A 26,104-nucleotide genomic window follows, 5' to 3' on the forward strand; every position below is an offset into this window, starting at 1 on the left:
GACGCCTCCGAGAAGGCCATGGGAGCCTGCATTTACGTCCGTTCCGTCGACGCGGCTGGCAATCACTCTTCGCATCTGCTTTGTGCCAAGTCAAAAACGGCACCTATCGGAAACAACAGGTCTACCATTCCCCGTTTGGAGCTACATGCAGCGGTCATTCTGGCGAGACTTATACACAACGTGACGAAGGCATTACAGATCCATTTTCATGAAATTCGCGCATACAGTGATTCGCAAGTCGTGCTCGCTTGGATTGCTGGTGGTGCGTCAAAATGGAAAACATATGTTGCGAATCGTGTTGCCGATATATCCACGTTACTGCCTGCAATCAACTGGTACCACGTACGCACGCAGAACAACCCAGCTGATCTAATATCTCGAGGTGCACTGCCTGCCACTCTACAAGGAAATTCGCTTTGGTGGCACGGAGCAGACTGGGAACATTCTTCGTCTTCATACGAGGTGGACTCGACGCATAGAAACCACATCGATCGGGAGCGGAAATCTATAGCAGTAAGTCTTCTTACAATCTACGAAAACTCATTTCTGGATGGCATGCTGAATCATTATTATCCGAACAAACAAATGCTTCTTCGAGTCACCGCTCGCCTTCTTCGGTTCGCTCATCGTGGTCACGAGCGCTTGTCAGCCGCTGAGTTAAATAAGGCTTTGATGATCTATGTTCGACACACACAACACAAATATTTCTCGAATGACATTCAACGATTGAAGGATGGTAAAACCGTTGCAACTGGAAGCTCCATCTACCAGTTAGATCCCCACTTAGATGCAGATGGACTCCTCAGGGTGGGCGGTCGGCTCCGGTTATCGAAGTTGAATTACAACACCAAGCATCAGCTGCTACTTCCGCGCCATTCGATTTTAACCTCATTAATTCTACATGATGAGCACATCAATAATCTTCATTGCGGACCACAAACACTCTTAGCAGTTTCTCGTCAGCGTTTCTGGATTCCGTATGGAACGAGTGCTGCCCGTAAAATCTACCGGCAGTGCATTACTTGCGCTCGTGTTAGACCTCCTCCTTCACGACAGCAAATGGGACAGCTTCCCGCCGATCGCTTAGAACCGCAGCCACCGTTTGCCATAGTTGGCATTGATTATGCTGGGCCAATCAACATTACTAGCCGCAAATCGAGGGGAACTAGCGCCAGCAAAGGCTACATTGCCCTTTTCGTTTGTTTTGTCACAAAGGCTGTGGCACTAGAGGCGGTATCTGACCTTACCACGGGTACATTCCTTGCTGCATTCACCAGATTTTCCAGTCGGTACGGACTGCCGGCACGAGTCTACAGTGACAACGCTACAAATTTTCGGTCTGCGGCTAAGCAGCTGAGGGAACTCAACACCTTGGTTAACTCTACTGAATACAAAACTACCGTAGCAGATTTCCTCGCAGACAAGGGTGTGGAATGGAGCTTCATACCTCCTCGCTCCCCTCATCATGGCGGCTTGTGGGAGGCCGGGATAAAGGTTGCAAAACAGTTACTGTCAAAAATATCAGGTAATTTCATTTACACATATGAAGAACTTTCCACTCTGCTAGCGCAGGTTGCCGCCTGCATGAACTCTCGGCCTATCGCCTCAATTTCGAACAACCCAAACGATCCGCAGCCGTTGACTCCCGCGCATTTCCTAATCGGTCGACCGTTGACAACAGCGCCTGAAATCAATCAACTAGAACGACATATCACTTCGATGACGCGATGGCAATTCGTTCAGCTGAAGGCACAGGAATTTCGTGAGCGTTGGCAAAGGGAATACGTGCGGTCACTTCAGTTATTCACTAAATGGCAGCAATCAGCAAACAATATGAAGGTCGGCGATTTCGTGCTCATAGTTGGAGAAAATGAAAAACCGAAACAGTGGCCGCTTGGACGGATTGTGCAGACGCATCCTGGCCCAGATGGATTGGTGAGGGTTGTGACCGTGAAAACTTACCACGGAGTGACTCAAAGAGATATCAGACGACTTAGAGTGGTGCCACTAGACAGTGATGAATTTGTACCTGGTCGCTTAGGCAATGAAATTCCGGACCGGAATTTGGTGGGCGGCTTATGGACGAACGTGAGCGGCGAAAAACTCCGACAAAATGCAACCGTCTAATCTCATATCGGAACTACTCGAATCTTTTGATACCCTGCACATTTATCACAATACTTATTATACTCTCATTGTTACTCACACTAGTTAATAAAGCTCTCTTGAAATCAGCAGCTCGCCTAGTTCACACGCTTTTTTGGTTTGCTCCGTCCGTCGCGATTTTCTATCGTTTTGAGATTGCCATTAGGCAATCGTCCCCCCAGTTTCGTTTTTAATTCAGGTCCGAATACAGGCGTAAAAGGAACAGGTGGGGTGCACTTAAATAAAAGCGTGCGCTAAGTATTACAATAATAATAGATTTTGATCAGTTTTGATTGAATATAATGGAGTATTAGGAGATGATATTATGATGTAAAATAACAAACAAAATATAGATAGCTAAGAAAAGCTCCTGTAACGGGGTAACGAAACAATTGTAAGACCCCGCGGTCCGATGACGATTCGTTGACAGGGCTAACGGAAGTATGGATAAAGAGAAGAAGATAGAAAGATGGAGTATAAGTAAAGTCGAAAGTGGAAAACAAAAGGATCGATCACACGCTATCGAAATAAAAAGGAAAGAATATTAAAAGTAAAGTGTTGGAAGCGGAATTGCCGCTCTAAATAATTAATTCTTAGTTAATTAATTCTAAGGCTTAAATCGTTGTCATCAGGCCCAAAGGAAAAAGTGGATCCAGCCGCTGATACTCATTTGGCAGTAAGAAAGTAGAATAGAGGTTAGGTTATGCAGAAATTATAAAACGATTCAATTACAGTTATCTTTTGGAAGGAAATAACACGGTGGATAGGTGGTAGAAGAGTAAGGAAAAACTAAATGTGTGTTAAAGGAATAAGAATCAAAAAACAAAAGAATAATTGAAAATTATAGCTTTTAGCGCTTGTCAATAAAACATTAATTGGACTTTTTCGCACGCTTAAAAGATAGCCCTTTTTCTCTTGAACAGCTCTCTTCCAGGACGATAGTTTCGATGTAGACGACGGTCCGCGTAAATAAAGGTCAAAAATCTCCGAAGGTTGTGCTTAACTGATAACGATTAAGCGCGAAATAAGGCCACAATATGACCAGAGGCACGAAAAAGTGATTCTACTGCATGACAACGCTCGGCCTCATACTGCCAAGGTCGTTGAAAATTATATAGAAACGCTAAAATGAGAAGTCCTATTCTACCTGCCACATTTTTCCACCGAAAACAGTCAACTGGCAATTAGAAAACAGCATAAAGTGCAGTATGAATGAATATTTTATTTCTAGGTAAAAAGTTTACCAATCAACATTTATGAAGCGTCACCTACAAACTTGGAACAGCGTTCGCTCAGGACGTTTGTTTCTCATAGAACTTTATAGTTTTATCGACCGTTTTCCCTACTGACTTGACACCAGGGATCGTCTAACTACTCAGAGCTGTGCAAAAAATCTTCGTGCGTCTCGCAGATTCTTGTGCACGTCTCCAATATTTGGAAGGAGTAAGAGACGAAGGAGAAAGAGATTATTCATCTGAGAGTCAGGGATCGGGTGCTACTCATTTTTTTGCGTGCAAAGCACATGCCGTTGGGAGACTGCACACTAATTTCTAAAGAGACGAGTAGGAGCAGTTCGGATTGCACTGTACATTCGTTCCCAAAGAGACGAGTTAGTGCAGGTAGCATGTCCCAGCACCTTTCATCTGTCTCGGGCCGGAGATGTCTCTGTGTAATTATGTACAATGGAAGCGTTCGAAACTTGCAAAGAGGGCTGCATGAGAATCTTATACGAGCCAGCAGGAAGACGCAAACGGACAAATTTTTTACATAGCGCCGGCATAATCAGGGATGCCACTAAAATTTTAAAATAATCTGGGGGAATGCTAAAAATAAAATTGGAAAAAAAACTGGATCCTGGATATAAGTGAAACCTTATGCGTTTATGTTTTATATGTTTGTGCTTTAAATGGATTGATTATGAATAAATGATTGAATCGAGTGTCAGTTTCGCATACAGGGATAATACACTACAGAAATGACAAAGCTCTCACAATCGCATTACATATATTTGCGCCTAGGTACGCCTTATTTATTTACAGAATTTTTTTGAACCTAAACGTTTTGTGATTGTTTGCTTTTGTCTGCAATGTTTTTCATCAATTTGATTGATATTAGCTTTAAAAATACATGGATAAATCTTTTACTCAACTAATAGAATTTTTGGGAATCAATCAGCTCATAAGGCGTCGTACACAAATTACGTAACGCATGAAGGGAGGGTAAAGTCTGCGTTACTCATTGTTACATAGGCGGGAGGGGAGGGGGTAGTTGAGACCATTACGTAACTGTGATGTTTGCTCAAAATTGCAAATTTGAGGGGGGGGTCAGGTTGTCCAGCGTTACATAATGTTATGGGAGGGAGTAATGTCGAACGCTACTTATCGTTACATAGGGGGGAGGGGGTTTGTAATCTTGTAATCTGTTGTAGCGTTACGTAATTTATATACGACGCCTAAGTTTTTCATTCTGAAAAAAATTCAAAATAGACAAAAGCAATTGAAACTTGTGCTTTGAACTCTAAATAAAACTGGCAAACATATATAAAAAATGGAAAACTTTGGGATCTAACTGTGTGACTGGATCAATTGGGAAACATGCGGGCAAGATGTTTACGTCAGGTGACAACCCCCACTTTAATGTGAGATTCAGAGTTTTCGATCAAAAGAAATAAGATGCAACATGCTGGATTCATTAATTCATTTTTTATTTCACTTGGTAAAGAAAAAAACGAGATAAACCAAACGAAAAAGTTCATCTGAACCAATTCAAATCCACCACCATATCTACAATATATAATTTGCTAAAACTGTAGCTGATGGAATAGTTCGGCGTTCAGTTTGATAAACAAAATATTTGACAATGTACTTTCGCTCAATCGGGTCCTCAGCTTGGATAAAGCGAATGCCAATGTGCTGAATGCCCTTTCAGCGGAAACTTGTGTGGCTGGTGTAGAGAGAACAACTGATGCCAATAAATATAAATCCGGTTTTCCTTGCTTTTGGTCGTACCAAAAGTCCAAGATAGACTGCTCCTTTTCCAATTTAAGGCGAGGTAAGCGACTTAGATCCTACAATTCTTCAAACAAACAGGTGTCCATGTTGCTATTCTGTGAAATTTCATGTGAACGAAAGAAATCTTCCAATATGTCATCATTAGAACTTAATCCTTCCATGAGCTCTCCTTCGGTTAAACTTGTTGATCCGCCGTGACCAAGACTCTGAATAATCCGCCATGTTTGTTTCAAGTGTTCCTGTGCAATTTAACGTTTTAGATAAGGTACATGCTTTACATTATTTTAGCTTCAATATTCATACTCACCAAGGCACATTGGCGTTGTTCATCAGAAATCAAAGGACTGTTCCGGTAATTTATGCGTTGGTCGAGAAAAATTGCTGCTAGAAATGCTTTGTTGTCTATGAGAGCCGGTTCTCGATTTTTCATGTTCATCAATAGTTGCTTGGACAGTGGATTATCCTTTTTCTCCAAAAGCAACTTGCAGCGAATCCAAAGCAAATAAAAATCGCCGAACGTGAGTTGGGATGATTGAAGGGTTACCGTCAGTTCTGACATGGGTTTAAAACCATCGACAAAACTATCAATAAAAGTCCATGTTTCTTTAGCTAGGGTACATTCTTTATCATTCTTGGTAATCGAGCAAATGAAATCTTGTTGAGATTTCAAGGATAACGTCATGTCGTCCCATAAATTTCAACGCGTTTTGCAGCTAAGTTTTGGAATTTCTTTGTTGTTCAGCTTAAACAAGTTCTTGAATGGCATTTTTCTCAGTTTCTTCACGAATGCCTGAGTGGAATTCAGATGCTTCCTCAGCTTCCCTTCTTTAATAGTGTCAGAAACGGCCAGCTGTGCAGTGTGAGCTGCACAGCGTACTCCACTGAATATTGGTGTCACTTTATTCATAACACTGAACTCGTGATAAGATTCATCGAAACCACCAGACTCATGATCATTAGTATCATCGACCTTCTCTCCATCATCGTCGCTATCATCGGAAACAGTGGTGTTTCTGCGGAGATTTCATTTGTTACAATTGTGAGAAAATCATATACCGGTCGGATTCGATTATATGTAAACTCTAACATATGATTCGAATATATATGTTTTTAGACTCGATTTTGTTCAGCGGAAAAAATTATATTTTTTTTATTTTCAATATGTGCTAAAATGTCGTGAGCGAACGTCCATGAAATATAACGTTCGAGAAGAAAGGAAGAGCGGGGAGATCTCTGACAACGCGTAGCAACTCATGCTGAAAATTTAATATTCGAAAGGAGAAAACTTTTTCCTACTTCTGACTGCATTTACCTCTGACTTCAGAAAAAAAATCTTCCTATTTTTTCAAAAACAATAAAACATTCATGCAAAATGAACAAAAAAAATCTGATTCGATTATATATAGTGAAAAAAATTTGAGGCTATGTATGATCGAGTCCGACTTGTACATTTTATACTTACGGATCCTGAATGTTCTCCTCCTCGATTAAATTGAATACTAGCAACTCTTGCTGCTTGGCCGCTAGTCGCTTACTAGTTGCCACCATGTTTGATCCGTTGTCCGTCGTATTGGTGTATATTTGCGATAGACTCATATTGTAGGATGACAGAGTTTCAAGAACCACTTTTTCTATGTGCTCTGCTGTATGCCGATCTTTGAACTCAACCATCGCTAGAGTTCGGATCTTGAGGACTTTTTTGTCAACGAACTGTACGTTAATACAGAGGACATCCCGATGCAACCTTGATGCGATGTCCAGTTTAAGACACATCATTCTTCCACTCACTTCGCTCGTGATCCGGTTCCTCAATCTTTGAGAAACATTAGCGAGAATCGGCTTGATTGTTTGAGATGTGATATGTTCCCCTCCTTGGCCAAATTTTTCCATTAAACCTTTTTCGATCGGATCTAATATTCTTCGGAGGGCTGGACAATCGAGCATTTTCAAAGGCACGCCATTTACAGTAACTAATTCCACCAGCGACTTGGTGTACATTTTATTGTTTAGTTTCACTGAAATTTTTTTGTTACCAGTTGCAATGCTCTGTTCTTCATTCTCCTCGTTGTCGGTGAGCAACCCGATTTTCTTAGATATTTCTTTATGCTGGCTTTGATAATGCCGTATGTAGGTAAAATTGCGAAGAGATTTCACTGATTTGTCACATATTTTGCATGTAGCTAGTCTTTTTTCACCATCAACAATAAATAAATCCACGTCGGACTTTCGCTTTTTATTCTGGCTCTGTTCCGCCATGACGACTTTCCATCACAACAAAGAGATCAGAAATGCCTAGTCACTGCCTTTCCTAAGGATAACCATTCGCGGTGACCAGTGTTGCCACATGTTCATCTGTACTTTGTAGCTCGGAAAATCTTGTCATCTGTAACCTATTACAAAATCTGTATGTTGTTCAGCATAACAGTATGCCTTTCAAAACAATAACAATGTGTATTGACAGAGCCGGATTTACGATTGTGGGGGCCCGGGGCCCAGTTTACAGTGGGGGCCCCAGAATAAAACAAACCCGTTTTTTTATCGTACGAGTTAAAAACACTTATTTCTCATTGAAAAGTTACAAAAAATTTGCTAGATTTTTTACTTACGAGTTTTTTTTTTGCAGAGAATTTATTGATTGAATAATCAACATTCAGCTCCTTCAGAATATTGTACTCTCAACTTAACAATGCTAAGTTTGACAGCCTTTCACTCTTCAAAGTCGTACGCAACCTATTTTCAATCAGTTTCATCTTCGATAAAGAACTTTCTCCAGTTGCGTTCGAGATCATTAGGCTCAAATAAATAAATGTATGCAACTGCTCGAAATCCGGAATTTTTTTCTTGATATCTGAAAAATAAAAACCTACCGCAATTCGAAAAAAATGCGATCCGCAAGCAAAAATTTGCACACAATTTGAGAAAGACTGCGCAAATATAAGGCTACGCTGGCAATAATCTACAGAACCTAGGAAAAAACTACACACTTCTGCAGGTCAATAAAATCTGCACACGGACTCTGAAAATCTGCATTTTGCAATGCAAATCTAGTATCCCTGATTCGGACAGGTAAACTTATTTTCGGAATCAACAGCAATGTATTAAAAAAAACTTGTGGATATCTTCTTTCCTGCTTGATCTCCCATGCGCGCTGGTTCGATTCAAGTGGTGTGTTAATGTGTGTCATTCCAAGAGAATCGAAGGTGAAATCTTATGGATGTGGTTGTGATATTGGCGCTCGTGAAAAAATAACACTGAAGGAAAGTTTCAGATTGAAATGGTCTGTTCAAATTTTCTTAGTGTAAATTGAACTTTTGATTGAATCTCATTTTTGATAGAGAAAAGAACTTTTTCTCGTTTTGTGGGGGCCCCAAAAATGTGGGGGCCCGGGCCCCCTGGGCCCCCCCTTAAATCCGGCTCTGTGTATTGAACGGATTGTTTTTCACTTATTTCAAAGGTGCCATCCGTATCCTCATAAAAACCAAAAAATCTTTATGAATCTGTATTAAAAAAAATCAGTATGATCACATGCATGATATCTGCGTAAAAATGTCGAAAAAAAAAAATCGTTATAACTACAGATAAATCTGAATATGTGGCATCACTGGCTGTAATGAAACACCCTCTCAACAAAGAGACGCACAAAGCCCGAGAAATTTTCTGAGGTAGGAACTACCGTGATTGCGGGTAATTCTGCGCAGCACATTTTTCCGCGCACTCATCTTAAACGAATATTTTTGAACAAAAAATTTCACTAAAACACAATCAATTTGTGTGCTTTACCATGTGCATAGCAGTGCCTGCTATAATAGTACAGAAATTAGGTATGTTTTAGTAAAATTTACTTTTGAAAAACAGTTTTTTAAGCTGAGTGCACGGAAAAATGTGCTGTGTGGAATTACCCGCATTCACGGTACGTCCTTCTGCACTATACTTGGGTAAATTCTGTGAGGTCTCCTGAACGACACGAATGTGATCCGAACTGCTTCTACTCGTCTCTTTGGAAATTGATGTGCAGTCTCCCAACATCGTGTATTCTACTCGCAAAAAAAATGAGTAGCAACCGATCCCTGAGTATATAAGAGACATCCCCGGTAAGAGACGGATAAAGTGTGTTGTGACATGCTATCTGACTAACTCGTCTCTTTGGGAACGAATGTACAGCGCAATTCGAACTGCTCCTACTCGTCTCTTTAGAAATTAGTGTGCAGTCTCCCAACGGCATGTGCTTTGCACGCAAAAAAAATGAGTAGCTCCCGATCCCTGCTTGACACATCCACAATCAGTGTTGTTCTACAGCGACTCGAACGGAAACTCGATGGTAAAATCAAATTAATAATTCAAACAGTTGTGGTGCTATCGAAAAGCTCTCGATGCATAATTTATTAGTACGTTAGCTTTTGCACTACTTTTCTTCGCTTGCTTGTAGTAGAATACTTCATTTATCAACTATGTATGTGAGAGGTAAAATTTTTTCCCCTGTATTGATGTTGCAGCATGGTAATTAAAAGTCCAACCGAGCGCTTGCATCGATCGATCAAATGGCCTGCATTGCTTTCATTACCGGGGCGAGCTTGGTCAACTTAATTAAAAAGGATTAAATGAGCCTCACTGTGAATGTAATCAATTCGCTGTAAATGTGTATGTTTTACTTTTCAACATCAAGCGTCCCAAGTGAAAGCAATAAATTAATCCACCTCTTTCGGACACCTTGGCAAGCAAGGCTTACGAGTTTTATCACTTGTCGGATCGGCACCGGGCCTGCCGTATAAGCTCCCTAATGACTAGCCGTCTAATTTTTCTCGCTTTCTCCCTTTCACCTTTCACCCAGCCACGGCTGCAAGGTTTCGAACAAGACGGAATTTCTAGACTCAGCCAAACTGACGGAGGAGGAGTTCCAGGAGAATCCGATCATCAACTGGGACGCGATTCTGTGGGTGAACCGGTCAACGGAGCTGTGGGCAGTGCAGCTGGTCCTGGCGCTCATCTCGCTCACGGAGGCCCTGCTGATTGCCTACCTCGGGTACAAGGTAAGAGACAAAAGCTACATCGGTGGCGATAAAATGTGTCCCCTCTTGGAATGAAATTCCAAAGTGGGTCGCTCTCCGATGCTGTTAATGTATTTTTCATGTTTCAAACGCGGTCTGTCTTGTTTTTGCTTGTTTTTATTGCTGTATTGTTTTAGTGGCTCAAACATTATTGATTCGACAACCTGAACTTCAAACTTCTCACCTCGCAGCACTGATTGTTGACACTTGACTTTCGAATTAGTAACCTCAGAGCACAACAACAATAACCATTATCCTTCTCGTATTTTTCCAGGGAAATATATGGCAGCAGATTCTATCATTCCATTTCATTTTGGAACTTGTTACAACGATACCATTCACGATTACGGTAAGCTGCTTATTTGCTCCCAAAGAGGATTTCCTCCTAGTGGTCCCATTATCCAACCACGGCGGTACAACCCCTTATGGAGCAAAACCTGCAACAACCAAAGAAGCAGACCGGACCGGAGAAATTAAACAACAATGATTTGCGTCACACTCGAAGGAGCATGGGTTATGACGCGCTGTCCACTTTCACTTTCTCTTTGTATTTTTTTTCTCTATATATTATCCCGTCTTGAGTTCAACTGCTGATTGTTCAATTATTAGCTAGACATTAATGAAGTGTGTCTGTACTGTGATTTTCTTTCTTTCTCCTTTACTGCTTCGCTCCCGCTCCCACAACCACCGCAGATATTATGGCCTCCGTTCAGGAATTTGTTCATACCAGTATTCCTCAACTGTTGGCTGGCTAAGCGCTCGCTGGAGAATATGTTCGTAAGTATTCTTTTGTCCTTTCTACCATTCAAACCCATTTCCACTGGAGGGAACATTCAAAATGATTTGATCAACCGAATAACCAGCTTTTTGTCCTTCGAACCCGAAATGCACCAAAAATACAGAACCCCAATGCAACTCGTTTCAATGTGATCGATTGATAACATTGTTTGTCCAACAACCGTTCGGATTGCAGGCGCTCCATCCGTCCGTTCGGTTATGGCTATTTTCCCGATTTTATTTGATCGCTTTTGTGTCGGATTTGTAACGGGCTTTTGTGTGCTTTTTTTCTGTATTCAACCACTTTTCAAGGATACCTTTTCGGTGGCAACGGAGAGCTTCATGGTTGCGCTTATTTATCGATTAACTGATTTAGATGGTCGTTAAACTGAAAGACGGTAATATCAATCGATCAATATTCATTGCGTTTACTATTCCATGCTACTGACACCATTGTTGTTGGTTAGTGAGATTGGGTGTTGGATAAATCACATCACAAAGGCTATTCTTTGATGTCGGTTTTTCGTGAATAATAAAAGGCGGTTACCCAGTCAGGTTTGAGCTGATTTTCATTTGATAGTAATCAGAGGTCTTTGTGCTGATGAAACAAATGAATAATGTTACTCTAGCTTTAATGGTTTTATGCTTACATATGTGAAATTGTTAGTAATCCATTATACCTGTAAGCTGATATGCCAAGCTTATTTTAAATTGTGTGTACAGAAGTTGTGTAATTTAGTTATTTTTGGCTATCGAACTACATTTCTGTCATACACAACGAAATCATATTCAGTTCCTATTTATATATTTATAGCATTTATATTTGTTCTATTGATATAAAATTGCACGGCACAAGCACAGTTCGTAATAATAGTTGACTTATTAGTGTCAGTTAAACAGTGCAAAAAAATTTACGGGCTCTTATGTATGATTTTTTTAGTTAGTTTGATGCAAAAATATTTTCCCCTAGGTTGGACTCTTTTCACCTTAAGGGGTTAAATACCTTTTTGCTCGAGAAAAAGTGCTAAGTTTGGATTTTTTTAAGCGTGTAGCTCCTTTTTATTGCATAGAAGTATTAATTTTCTACAAGTTCAATTATTCAACAACAACAAAACAAGTTTGTCCACTCAGCCATGCGTACAAGCTTTCAGATATTTATTGAACTTATATTTCAAGCTTACCTTCCTACACAAAACAGAAATTACACAATTTTAGTCCAATAATTAAATAATTTGAGAGCAGTCTTTTTTCACTTTTATTCAGAAATATATAAGCTGTATCTAGTAGAGAATATTCTCAGCTTTCAAATGGAATCAATGGAGGCGTGTTCTAAACAATTTTTTTACGTAAAACTACGTTTTTCTTTAGCCTACATAGGGGTGTAAATAGAGGAAAAGGGGACAAAATTTGTCCCCTTTCCAAATGCTGGTCAGTCGGTTTGTTTTCAACTGATTTCTTTCATTCTTGCGGCAATCGATTGGAAAATTATACACGCATTCGCCGACATGCAGAAACATGCTGAAAAAAAAAAGTTAAAAGGATAATTACTGATTCAACAAATCACTTGCACGGTTGGTCACATGTGATGTGTTGTCAGAGCACCATTATTTCTCCACTGTCTGAATAGCGCAAAGGTTGCGACCAACATATCCAAGATTTTGAACAGCAAACAAGCCAACTAAACAAATATTTTTTGTTTAAGATTAATGAATTTTTTCGAAAGGACTCAAGCCGCTATACTTTGGAAGTAAATGAACTTTTATTCTGTTCAGTCAGTGATATCGTTTTTCTAAGCGCGAATTAAAAAGCCGATAGTAACTTTTTTTTAAGTTTATTTTAACAATTAAAAAATTAAAACCCCTTAGAAGACGCGTATCGAACGACTTCTCTGGAAAATCCGCGTGAAATAAACCACGTAAATTCTGAAAATATTTACGATAGTATAAATTGGCTGGACGACAATAGAAGGCAACTATTTATCACTATATTTGAAAGTGATTAATTTTCCCATCTTCGGTTCGGTAATGAAATCAATGAGATGAACAGTAAGAAAGGGTGGCAGTTTAAAACATAGCAACTGCCTTAGACTGCTGAAACTTGATAAAATACTCCAGTATCAAAAGATCAACTTATATTCAATTAATCAAACGGTGTTTTCACATATTTTTGGAATTTTGGCTGAATTTGTTACCAATTTACCGAAAATCTATTCTGAAATATTTGAAAATATTAGAACTCTTTTTGTTTAGCCCTTAGGGTTACACTTTCTGTCATAGGGTGACCCACAACATCGATTTTTTTCAGACAATGATTTTTTTTTAGCCAATTTTGAACTTTTTAGCATCAAATTGAAGTTAATTATTAGACCTCTCAAGTAAAAATATTGAACTAAAGCTTAAATTACAATAACTATGACAAAATTATAAGTGGTTAGGACACAAAAAATCCCAAGTTTGATTTGTTTTGGGGACATGTTTTTAAATTCGAAGATGAATTATTTTAATCTCTATGGTTCACCATAAGTACTATGCCCCTCCATTGACAAAAGGTACGGCAATGAAAATATATCAAAATATAGGTTCTCCTTGGTCTCCAAGCTTGTGAAAAGTACTGTCTTTTCATGACAGTAAATTTCAAACAAATTCGGCTCTCAATGTATTGAACAGCTCTCCCTGCTCCCCATACGTTCGGTACACAGCCCGACAACCACTAACGACTGCGTACACATGCAATGCCAAACGGGTCGTTGTTTTTATATTCTAATTTTTATCTCCTGTCGCTTATGACAGTCTTTACAGCGCGACATCCTTCGGCACAAACCCGAGCGAGCTGTCAGATGATTATGATTTACGACAGTAAGTCCGATGTTATAATGAAAGCTAGGCTGTGCGAAACACTTTTTTTCTTGCATGGGGAATCAAATTAACGATAGGAAAATAAATGAAACGGTTTACTTCGTATTCATCATGGCATCAAGGAAAAAGAGAACGAGTCCCATAAAAAATTCACAAAAATGGTTAAATAGCAATAATCTTTAATTTTTTCTCCAGTTTTAGCTTTGTAGTTTTCTTCTTGTGATTCAGTATAAAAGCTCTAAATCGGTTATTTTGAAAAAGAGAAGAAATTCATTTTTCTGCAAAGTAGCGCAAAAATGATGAGGCTACAACATTGTAGAACTTCTTTTAACTCTACCAGCAAAGATGAAAAATTTGGATGCTGGATTTCATCGAAAATTTGGGTCACTTTAATTTGTGATTAAAATTTTCTAGAAGTTTGTTTTTCACTAGAATATTACTATCGAGCTTTATAACAACGTTATCGCGAAACATAATTATTGTTCTCAGTATTGTTCTTTAATATCAAATAAATCAATTTTATTAGTTCTTAAATAAGAAAAAAAGAAAGCTAGGTTTTGTTTTTAGTACAGTGGTTAGTGGTTTCCGGCGGCTGGAGATCTAGAGATTCGTATCGCGTAGCTAACTCTCATAGGACACAAAATCGGTGGCTGCGAATCAGCCGAAATCAGCCCGTTGAGTGTTGCGCTTAGCTTTTGTATCTGTAGATTTATTATATGTTTTAAAATTTATTCGTCGCGCGCGGGGTTTCGAAATATTTGATCGTATTGCCTACCACGGTGAATCCTGATCTTACCTACCCCATCATACTAACACAAATTCCCTTCATGTGACATTCGTAGAGATGCAGAGGTGAACTCGGTCCAACTAACAATCTTCTTCCTATTTTTTCCCAACGACCGTAAGGACGTGGCCGGTGCCGTTATTGATCTTTCTAAAGTGAGAGGTATTGAATTGTTGTTCATTGAGGATGGTAGAACCTCCCAAAAGCTATCTATGTGGTTCTCTGTGCAAGTTTACTAGCTCAGGTCAATCACAGAGGTGCAACTACGATCCGGATTTCTTCCTAAGGCGGCTTCCATATATTATGTAACGCTCATAGGGGGGGGGGGGGGTAGGGTGTATCCTTGAGTGTTACGATTTGTTTCATAGGGAAGGGGGGGGGGTAAGATCAGCGTAACAAAAAATCACTCTCCAAAAACGAGCATATTCATGAGGCAAATTCTGCTACTGCGCTACGTTATTTTCATTAGGGGGTAGGGGTTGGCGTTACGTTTTTGTACATATCGGGGGGTGGGGGTCCAAAACTTGGATTTTTGCGTAACGTAATTTATGGATGTCGCCTTAAGTTGTTTCCTACACTGTAAATAAAAATCACGTCGAAGTAAAGTGATTTTTAGAGTTGAATGAAAATCTTTCGAAATATATTAATGCAAAGAACGATGAAATCAACAGCAAATCACTTTGTTTTCTGTTGTTACAAATAAATGTTTCTTTATGGTTTAAACTTTAAAACTTCATGGTTTTAACGTTTGTCAATTGGAATTGCAGCTGTTTTTCGATTGATATAAACAGTGGTGATAATAGAAAAAATATTCATTAAAATCCGAACGCAAGATCATTTCATTGGAAAGTGTTAATCATGAAATCAATACTAAATCACTTCAACTTGCAGTGTGATGTGACGAATTGAGTCAAGTGCAAAAACACTTGAAGTAATCGTGACATTTTTTATAGTGTAGAACGCTGTCGACTAGTTAACCTAGCGTCTCCACCGATTCAACAGTGAAAGGAGACGCACGGTTATTGTTCTTATCATTCGCGTTGGAGTGGGTGCGAGCTTTTAAAGCTTTTAAGAAATGGCTAGGAGCACCACAATTCACAGGAATAGTTAAATAGCTATAATTATATAGATTATAGTCTTTCTTTTCTTCCAGTTTGAGCATTATTTTATTTTGTCGACAAGTGTTATTCGTTTGTTCATTTCTTATTTCAATGAACGGTTATTTTAGCAAACATTTCGTATGTTGGATAACGCAATACTGCTGCATTAAATCTTAAAAAAACACATTAACTTCTTTGCTTTACTAAGAAAACTGAGTGGAAAAAAACCACTAAAGATATTAAATTTGCGAGAACTTTGGTTGCAACACGGGTAACTTTCGTAATCGATCGACTTTAAAAGGGATTTCGGAAGATATAATAATCGGGTGTTATCTTTAACTATTTAACTTTTGCTATATTCTAATATTGGCGGGGGTTGGGTTTTTATAGGATTTATTACTATAAGCAATGTAGTGAAGAAAGGGAGAGAGCTGGTACCTTTACGCCAATTATGTAGCGATGCACTTTCATCGCGCGGGAAACCAATTATACCAGTCTCGATCGAAGGTTGTAGGGTAGTTCGACGTTGCGGCGCCAACATACTGAGCTGGTGCAAAGACCTGCCATGTTTCACTCCGTGGCTTGATTGTAGTTGGCCAAGCTGTTGAACGCATTTTGTGGCCGGATAAGAAGTGTCTTTAGTGCCAAACGTTGCTGTGTTTAAGTAGTACTCTTTACCGGGTTTTTCTTTCGATCGAAGTTTGAGAAAGTCACAATCATTTTCATGCAGCCAAACCTTAGGATAAATCTTCATCGCGTCACTAGCAAGTACGACAGGTGGCAAACGAAAACAGAGCAAAGTGTTAGTCAATGAGTCCAGTACTACCAGGTTACACATGAGAGTGTCATTTATAGAGAGTCCATTCAAAACTTTAGCATAAGCATCAAAAAACACTCGGCATTTTGTGGCTGAGCTGGTGGTTTCAATCACACAGTGGCATGAAAGATACACGCATTGACGAGATGCCTTCCAGATCAACATTAGCATACGAGGTGTCGAGACCAAGCTGCTTACGGAGGCTATCACTGATAAAGTTGACTTGCGATGCGCTATCCAAAATTGTGCGACAGGCATGAGGATGCCCTTTTTTATCTAGGACGTTTATAGCAACGGTAGCGAGGAGGACATTTGCGGAGCCAAGGCCGCCAACAGAATGTAGTGCCGAAATGATGATTGCACGGATTGTAGCTGATCGTTTTGTGATTCAACCGTGTTTGGTGTTTGTTGACCAGTGAAAAGTGGATGCAGCAAAGTGTGATGTGGGAAATTACATTTTCTACCTGTACCAGCTCTGCAGCTGATACCGGGATGTGTTTTGAGACAGTTTCGGCAAATTTTTGAACGATATACTTGAGCTACAGTCCCCCCACGATTATGGATCACTTAAGAAGATGTATGAATGCAAAAATCATTTCTGACCATTTTATTGTTTACTAGCTGACCCGGCAAACTTCGTCCCGCCTATTTTTGTGTATAAGTTAATAATTTTCAACATTCCAAATTCATTGATTTCTTGCGATTTGTTTATATCGTTTAAAATTATTGATTTTATCGGAATGACAACATCCTCGTTTTCTGTCTTCAGTACTCCACCTCTCCGGAAATACTCGTATTGGGTGGTATTCAGTTATTTTCGTTGTTTTTCAAAAACTGAAAGTGGTCATCTTCGAATTCAAGATGGTGTCCAGGGTCAATGCTTGGCTTCTATACATCATTTCGATTACGGAAATATTCATATGTAGTAGTATTCGGCTGTTTTCCAGAAATTGCCATATTACAATTCAAAATGGTGCCTGAGGTCCCAGCTGGTTTCGAGGTACGATGCTGGCCTAACAAGCCAGTCGTCGTATGTTCGAGTCCCGGCTCGGGAGAGACTGTTAGTGTCAGTAGGATCGTAGCGCTAGCTCCGCAATTGTCCTGTACACTTAACAGTCGGCTGCGAAGTCTGTGTATAGTAAAACAGAAGGTCGAATTCCGATACGGAATGTAGCATCAAGGCTTTGCTTTTTTTGCCTGAGGTCAATTTTTAGCTTTATGCATCATTCTGGTTAAACAAACACTCATATTGGGTGTTAATTGGTCACTTTAGGCTATTTTTCAGAAACCGAAAGTCACCATCCTGGATTTTAAAATGGCATTTGGAGACAATTTCTGGCCCCTGAGCGTCATTCTGGTTCAAGAAACACCCATAATAGGTATTATTTAGTGATATTCGGCTGTTTTCCAGAAACCGGAAGTCACCATCTTAGAATTCAAAAGGGTGTCTGTGGTCGATTCTAGCTCCTGTGTATCATTCTGGTATCGAAGCATTCGGCCATTTTTGGCTGTTTTTCAGAGAGCGGAAGTCGCCATCTTGGATTTCAAAATTGTTTTTGGAGACAATTTATGGTCTGGTCTGGTCTGGTCTTTCTGGTCATTCTGGTTGAAGAAACACCCATATTTGGTTATATTTGGGTCATTTGCGGCAGTTTTACAGTCACCAATAGTTGCCATATCACAACTCAAAATGTTGTCTGAGGTCGATTTGTGGTTTCAATGCATCATCACGATTTCGCAAATACCCATATTGGGTGGTTTTTGGTCATATCCCGCTGTTTTTCAGAAACCGGAAGTCACTACCTTGGATTTGAAAATGATATTTGAAGACATTTTACGGATAGAAACCGGAAGTTTCCATCTTAAATTTAACAATGGCATCTGGAGTCAAAAGTTTTTATGCTCTCAGAAACCTCAACACAACAAATTTGGTTCCATTTGCTTGATTATTTCTCGAGATGTGCAGAAATTTGTGTGGAACCCCTCCTTTCAGAAGAAGGAGGGGTGTCGAAAGTTTATGAACATATTTGTTCCCATTTACATGCCAAATTTGGTTCTATTTGGTGGATTGGTTCTCGAGCTGTGCGAAATTTGTGTTTCTTTTGTATGGGACCCCTCCTTTCCAAAAGAGGGAGGGGTGTTAAACCATTATGGATATATTTGTTACCCCTAAAAACATCCACCTGCCAAATTTGGTTCCATTTGCTTGGTTAGTTTTCGAGATGTGCATGAATTTGTGTTTCATTTGTATGGGATCCTTCCCTTCCAGAAGAGGGAGGGGTCTCGAATTACCTTAGTCACCTTTCTCGGCCCCTAAAACCCCTATATACAAAATTTCACGCCGATCGATTCAGTAGTTACCAAGCCTATATGGAACAGACAGACAGACAGACAGACAGACAGAGCTGCATTTTTATATGTATAGATAAGTAATCTTTAAATGTTTCCAGTCACAGAAATATGTGATCTTTCACTTCATTGAGAATTTATTTGCATGTTTTGTTAATATTTCTCAGAAAATATATTTATTTCATAACTCACCAAATACACAATTATGGATCACTTTTGAGAGCGTTTCTGATTATAAGACAATTCGCATCATATTTTGGATCACCATAATAAAAATAGCTTTTGGCAGCGAATTAATTAAATAAACCTTATTCAAATTATGTAGTTTGAAGAAATAACATATTTCAAATCGTATTAAAGATCCCGCATTTTATGTGGCTTTTAAGGTTGAAGTTAGATCGAGAGGCCAGGTCTGTCGCTCCCGAAGGAAGCAATGAACCATTGTATACGGTACATCATAACAGTTTCTCGCTTTACGTAGCTTTGCTGTCCCTCGTGCCTTGAAAATAATATTTTTCAAAGGCTCAGCACTGTTCAGCTTCCATTTAGGGCTCATTAACATTTGAGAGGGTGTTCTAATTGGTGAAAATCACATTTGAATCGGAGTGATCCATATTTATAGAGAACTATTTTCTCTCGGTCCCTATTATGGAACACTTAGAAAATAACTAGTTTTTACAGAAAAATAGTTATCAACCATCAATATTTTGATGAATCGTACAGAACTTACCTTAATCTTTGTGTATGAGTTATTTTTTGCACGAGAATTAGCGATTATATCACATATGAACCTTATGATTGATGAGCGTGCTACTTACGCTGGTTGAGAAAAACGACAAATATTTTGACAGATTCTGGAAGACAATATTGTCGTGTCCAACGGAACACATCCTTTTTCTTTCAGCCATCTTGACTTCTTGACTTTTCTCTTTTTTTTTCTTTGTGCAACTTTTCCATCCGCTTCCTACAACAGCTCTCCAAAAACTGATTCGACTTCTACTGTTACGCAAACAAAGTTCTGTTGCTAGCCGTTAGGTTGCTGTGATCTATTGTTCAAAGTACTCGTTTTTATTTTTAAATATATATATATTAAATGCACATTTATTTATTTCTTGTTATTTTTTTATTATTTCTTATAGATATGTTTTTTATAACATATTTGTTTTATTCAGCGGGTTCATACTCTACAATTCCCTTCTCCTCTACTCTGTTACTCGACTATTACTATTAAATTATTCGAATATATGATACAAAATCATGTCCTTGAACTTGTTTGGTTTAGTAAGTGCTCTCTTCGGTTTTTCGTATGGCTTTTTAATCTTTTGAAATTCATCTCTAATCGTAGTTACTAGTGATCCATGTGAGTTATTTGACTCTGTTGCCGAAGATGAATTGCTCATGTCCTCAGTATTTACCATAATAGTTGCACTCGAGTCCGAAATTCGCTTAGCATCTTGAATGTTGCGTGCATACTGAACACCATCCTCGTTTCGCACAACTATCTTAGCACCCTGCCGTGTAAGTACTGTATACGCTTTCTTAGAAAAGGTCGGATCTAGCTTATTTGTTTTTGGTATAGCTATTATTACTTTATCTCCGGGAACAATATCACTTTCCGTTGCACCTCTACGCTTATCAGCGTATTTCTTGCTGATCAATTTAGCTAGATCATCATTTTCTTTTACATTAACTCTATCCAATTCATCAATGCTTTTCGAATCCCACAAACTTGGAAATATTCCACGGTATTTCCAACCTACAAGAAGCTCGAAAGGAGTTACTCCCAGGCGTGAGTGTGGCTTCATCGTATTGTGGATGTGTACGTATTCCTGAAGTGCTTCTTTCCAGTTTTTCCCACTTTGTTTAGCAGCAGCAAGAGCTTTAATAATCCCTTGATTTTGTCTCTCAACGGAGCCATTTGACTGTGGGTGTAGTGGAATTGACTTATATATTTTAACTCCTTTGGCCTCCCAATAGTTTACGAACTCCGTTCCCTGAAATGGAGGTCCGTTGTCGCTCTGAATCGAAAGTGGTAGGCCCCAAGTATGGAAAATTTTACAAAGAGCCATGTTTGTGTTGTTGGCATTTATCGTTTTAACTTCTATCACCGACAAATATCTAGAGTATGTGTCTATACAAACTAGTAGTTCGCCGGAGCTGCAACTAGGAATTGACAAAAAATCAACCTGCAGCATTTGCCAAGGACCATCAGGTAGTTGCCGACTTGTCAGAGGGATTGGCGGGTTTTTCTTCGAAATAACCAGACAAATCTTACAACTCTTGACGTAAGACTCAATACATTTGCTCATTCCCGGCCACCAAAAATATTCTCTCATGATTCGTTTCATGGCCGCACAACCAATATGTCCCTGGTGCGCCGTTTCCAAAGCCCTTGTACGTAGTCGTATGGCTAACACTATTCTATCGTCTTTGAATACAATTGAACCTAGAGTTTTCAAATATTTGGCTTGGGATTCGAACTGACGGAGGTTCTCAGGCCAGATACCAGATTCTTTAGCCGCTCTGATTTGCGCAAGTTCTACATCGGATTCGGAAGCAAGCTCGATATCATTCCAGGTTATATTCATGAGGCCTCCATCGATAGCATAGAGCAAATGTTTATCATCTTCTTCGTCAAATGGTTCATCAGTTTCATTCACTATTAAACGAGATAACGCATCCGCAACATTCAAATGGCTTGGAATTCGTTTAACAGTAAAGTCATAAGACTGGAGCCTCAAAGCTCACGATTCTGCGCGGGAAACAGCACGTTTACTCGCTTTGTGTCCTTTACCGAAAATAAATTCGTTTGCTTCTGAATCTGTTCTAATCGAAAACGATCTACTCGTCAAATAGAAAGCAAATCTTTCCACTGCCCAAACAATGGCAAGTGCTTTTCTTTGTGTTTGAGGGTACTTTTTTTCCACATTGGTTAAAGCCTTTGATGCGCAGGATATTATTCTTGGGACTCTATCTTTATTAAATTGTATGAGCACTGCTCCCAAGCCAATGGCTGAGGCATCCACATACAATTCTGTTTCATCCGACACACTGAAATATCCTAATCTCGAAATTGATGCCAGAGCCTCGTGCTTCAAAAATTGGAATTCTGCTTCTTCAGCCTCCGTCCAGTAAAAAAAACTCGATTTAGCTAAAACTCGCAACTTCTCAGTTTTATCCGCTCTTTTAAAAATGAACTTTTCGATGAAGTTTATGAGGCCTAGAAAGCTCTTGACCTCAAGCTGAGTTTCGGGTCTACGAAATTCCTTTATTGCCCTCAACTTGTCCTCTTCGACTCGTATACCGTCATGTGCCAGTGAAAACCCAAGAAATTTAACTGCTTGTTGTCTAATCACGCATTTCTCCTCGTTTATGCTCACGTGGTGCTCTCGTAATCGGGAAAGTACATGTTGTAAATTTTCATCATGCTCTATTTTTGTTTTTCCATGGACAATAATGTCGTCTAAATAGTTTCGAACGCCCCGACAGCCACCAATAATTTTCGTCTGGAGTATCTCCTGAAAAATGTCGGGTGCATTGCAAAGACCAAAGGGTAATCTTTTAAAACGAAATGTTGCGTTGCCCGCAAAAAAATTCGTAAGATGTCTTGACTCTTCTGCAAGTTCGACGTGAAAGAATGCAATTTTCAAATCTAAAGTCGAAAACCAGGTTGAACCATGTAAATCGGTTAATATCTCCTCGAGGGTTGGCATCCGGAATGGAGTTCGTATAATTGATTTGTTGGGTCCTCTCAGATCAACTACCAATCTAATGTCATTTTTTCCTTTAGGGACAACCGAAAGAGAAGAGCAAAACGACTTATCCATTGATTCGGTCACCCGCTCAATAATGCCAGAACATAACAGTTCATTTAGCCTGCGTTCGGTTTCCGTTCTGAATGTAACAGGAATATTGGTATAAACATTTCTGGACGGTGGTTTTTCTTTGTCGTAGCTCAATACAACAGCGGGTACATTGAATTTTGTGAATTCTTTGGAAGTCAAGGCGAGAATTTCTCCCGGAAATAACTTCGTCACACAACTTTGTGGTGTTGAATAATTGATCGGTACGTTAAGTCCCATCTGAAGCACACTGTACCGAATTGCAGTGTTTTTGCTCAACAAAGGTCGTGCATTCTTAATGACATAAAACTTTTCTAAGTATTTTGGACGATCATTGGAAATATGCAGCTCGGCGACAAAAGTCGCAACCACGTTTATTTCGCCAGGACTTGCGTACGCCCTTAGTGGTTTGTCTGTACCTTTAGTCACCGAGAACAATTGTTCTTCCGATTGCACATTACTCATGAGATACTTGAAAACATCTCCACTAATCGTGTTAACTTCAGCCCCGGAGTCAATGAGAAAAGCAACTCGTACGCCAGCAATTTGGCCGATGACAACGCCATCCTTTGAATCGTCGTTCCAACAATGATTTAAAATGATAGTTTCTTGTGATTCACTCTGAAAAAATTTGTAGTTTTAGCATAAAAACTTAGTATAATTTCTCATACGAGCCAATAGGTATTTCTGCGATGAATATGTTTCTTTTAAATGAGACAAAATCTCTTTAGTGTTTGTTTTGAAATCGTTTTTTGTATAACACAAAATTTATTCAAAAGAAGAAATATCGTACAGATTCATGAACTAGTAACACAATTCAAGTCGCAGAACTCGCTTTGGCATCGTAGTGGATTAAGGATTTTATTCACTCACAAGCTTATTATTCTCTTCGATTTCCTCTTCCTCTTTGATTACTGCAGCAATCTTTTTTTGTTTAATAATGCCATCCACTTCTTTATTTCGTTGAATAGTGGGAACTGAAACAGGTAGATCATGGCAAGCCCGTTCAATATGTCCCACTCTCTGACAATTGCGGCAAACTTTATTGATAGCGTGACAAGTCGATGGTAAATGGAACCTGCTGGTGCATCTCCAACACGACGGGTTGACCAATGACTCAACTTTTTTATTCGCACCACGACCACGAAAGGTGCCTTTGCCTCTTGTATTTGGCCAATTGTTGTACTTTCCCTGGTTGAGCTCTCGAGCATCTTGTGTCCTGGGATATGGAACATAACGATGTGAGTTACCTGACCCTGTCGAACCGTAAGACGAAGCGGCAACTTCGGCATACGTTGGTACTTGTGGGTGGTTAAGTGCAAAAATTTCTTCATTTGCTTTGTCCAGTTCGTATGCGCGTACCTTATCGATCAAATTCATAAGCGTTCCTCCTTTACGCAACAATTTTCGTCCCGCCTCTCTGACTTTTGGGTTTACGGCATGTAACTGAATCACGTCGGCTACAGTTTCCATCAGCTGTTGGTCTTCGAAGTCACATAACTTCGCAGTGGTAATCACTCGTTTGACATAGTTCATATCTGACTCACCCGTTTTTGTAACATTGAACGCAGCTTTTGGCGTTGCATTAAATTATATTCGCGAGATCCAAAATAATTTTTCAATCGGCTCTCTGTATTGGAAAATGGAGCTATAGCTGCATCTGGCGTGTCTGCTGTAGATGAGGTACCTTCCAAAACTTCCAGTAATTCATAACCAGCTTTAACTTTGAATATGTTCATCTTGGTGATTTCGTCCGTTATACCAACTAGCTGTAGTGAAGCGTCTAGTAACTCTTTCCAGCATTCGTAAGTCCTTCTATCGATCTCGTCTTCTTTGTGTCTGGGAATACACTCGGATATGTTTAATGACGCCACAGACAAATTGTTTGCGGTTGCCATGAGTGACGACTCAGCGACACCGATTTGTTCATCAACGCACATTGTAGAGTTTCTTTGTCTGAAACTTGGTCCTGCTTCACCGAGGGAAATGGATTCCTCGAGCTCGCGTTTATGTTTTTGCATTTTTTTTAATTTAGAAGCAAGGAAAATACTTCGCTTTTTTTCGGAATCGAGAGCTTTCTTCAGAAATTTCGCAGCCTTTTTAGCGGATTTTTTTCTACAAGAGAAGTAAAATGGCAGTCAATTAGTTCTAATTTCGCAATAACGAAAAAATTGTGACAAAGCGGTAGAGTGAGCAGAATAGGCTCGTCTTATTCATAAGCAAGTATTGAAGACTTCAATTTCGACGAAATTATGAACGGAGGAAATTCGAGAAATCACGACAATGGCGCAAATGCTCCCAATCCGTAAGAATTTAGATAAATCAGAAACAAAGTCTCCTTTCAAATAATGTGAAATGAGAAAAAGAAAAGTGGCACGAAAATCAAAATGGCGGTGCAGTAAAAATTATAAAAAGCCCCTGAGTTGGCTAAAATAGTCTTGATGACTTGATTCCGGAAAGCACCTCCGAGTTGGTAGCTTAAAAAAATAATGAAAAAGCCTCTGTGTTGGCTGGAATAGTCGTTACGGCTAGACTCTGGAAAGTAAAAAAGCGCCTCTGAGATGGCTGGAAAAGTCGTGATGACTAGATTCCGGAAAGCACCTCCGAGTTGGTAGCTTAAAAAAATTATAAAAAAGCCTCTGTGTTGGCTGGAATAGCCGTGACGGCTAGATTCCATAAAAAAACGCCCCTGAGGTGGCTGGAAAAGTTGTGCCGACTAGATTGATAAAATCACCTCCTAGCGGTGACTTTAAAGAAAATCTATGCTTTTACACCTGTTATGCAAACATGAAATGATAGAAACGGTCGTTATGTATGCTATTGTTTTCTTTTTTTAGAAAAAAACTGAAGCGGATAACCAAAAAGAAACTGCAAAATGCCTTTGAGGATGAGATAAAGCGAAACCTGGAAAGTGGGTTCATGCTCTAGCCGTTCGTGATAGCTTATGTGCATAAATTTGCCGCACTGAAACAGATGATGATACTGTGCTGAGCAGACTTCACAGAATGTGGGGTTTGTGGTGATAAATGTAGTTACTCCTCTAGTGAGAAATTTTGCGGGTAGTTTTACAGCTGCGAAGGCTTTAGACTTAATAGGATGCGGTGATTGCAAAGCGAAACTTATTGCTTCAACAAATTTTAGAAAACGCGTTAGGGTAATCTCTTCTTCCTTCATTTCGGCAATTTTTTGACACCATAGCTGTTTGGTATCGGGATCCATTTTTTCGCCCAGTATCAAAGCAACCATGTATCACGATCCTCTCTAGCCATGGCTTTGAGCGCTCGGATAACTTCATCTGACACGCCATACAATGCTCGCAAGCCGCTGGCAGAGGCAAACGAAAGCGATGATTGCGATAGAAATCGTTGTATATGCTTGC

The 26,104-nt window shown here is 39.5% G+C and overlaps 1 protein-coding gene across 16 annotated transcripts in view; it reads left to right on the forward strand.

Moving 5' to 3' along the window:
• LOC129721272 (potassium channel subfamily T member 2) overlaps positions 1–26,104 on the forward strand; it is a 705,817-nt gene that overhangs the window by 568,120 nt on the left and 111,593 nt on the right. For all 16 annotated transcript variants that reach the window (XM_055673643.1, XM_055673634.1, XM_055673639.1 and 13 more), the window contains 3 exons: positions 9,985–10,183; positions 10,476–10,550; positions 10,895–10,978. In XM_055673643.1, the coding sequence (XP_055529618.1) occupies positions 9,985–10,183; positions 10,476–10,550; positions 10,895–10,978 (358 nt within the window). The remainder of the gene's footprint in view (positions 1–9,984; positions 10,184–10,475; positions 10,551–10,894; positions 10,979–26,104) is intronic.

This window comes from Wyeomyia smithii, chromosome 2, assembly GCF_029784165.1.
Source record: "Wyeomyia smithii strain HCP4-BCI-WySm-NY-G18 chromosome 2, ASM2978416v1, whole genome shotgun sequence".
Taxonomy (NCBI): Eukaryota; Metazoa; Arthropoda; class Insecta; order Diptera; family Culicidae; genus Wyeomyia; species Wyeomyia smithii.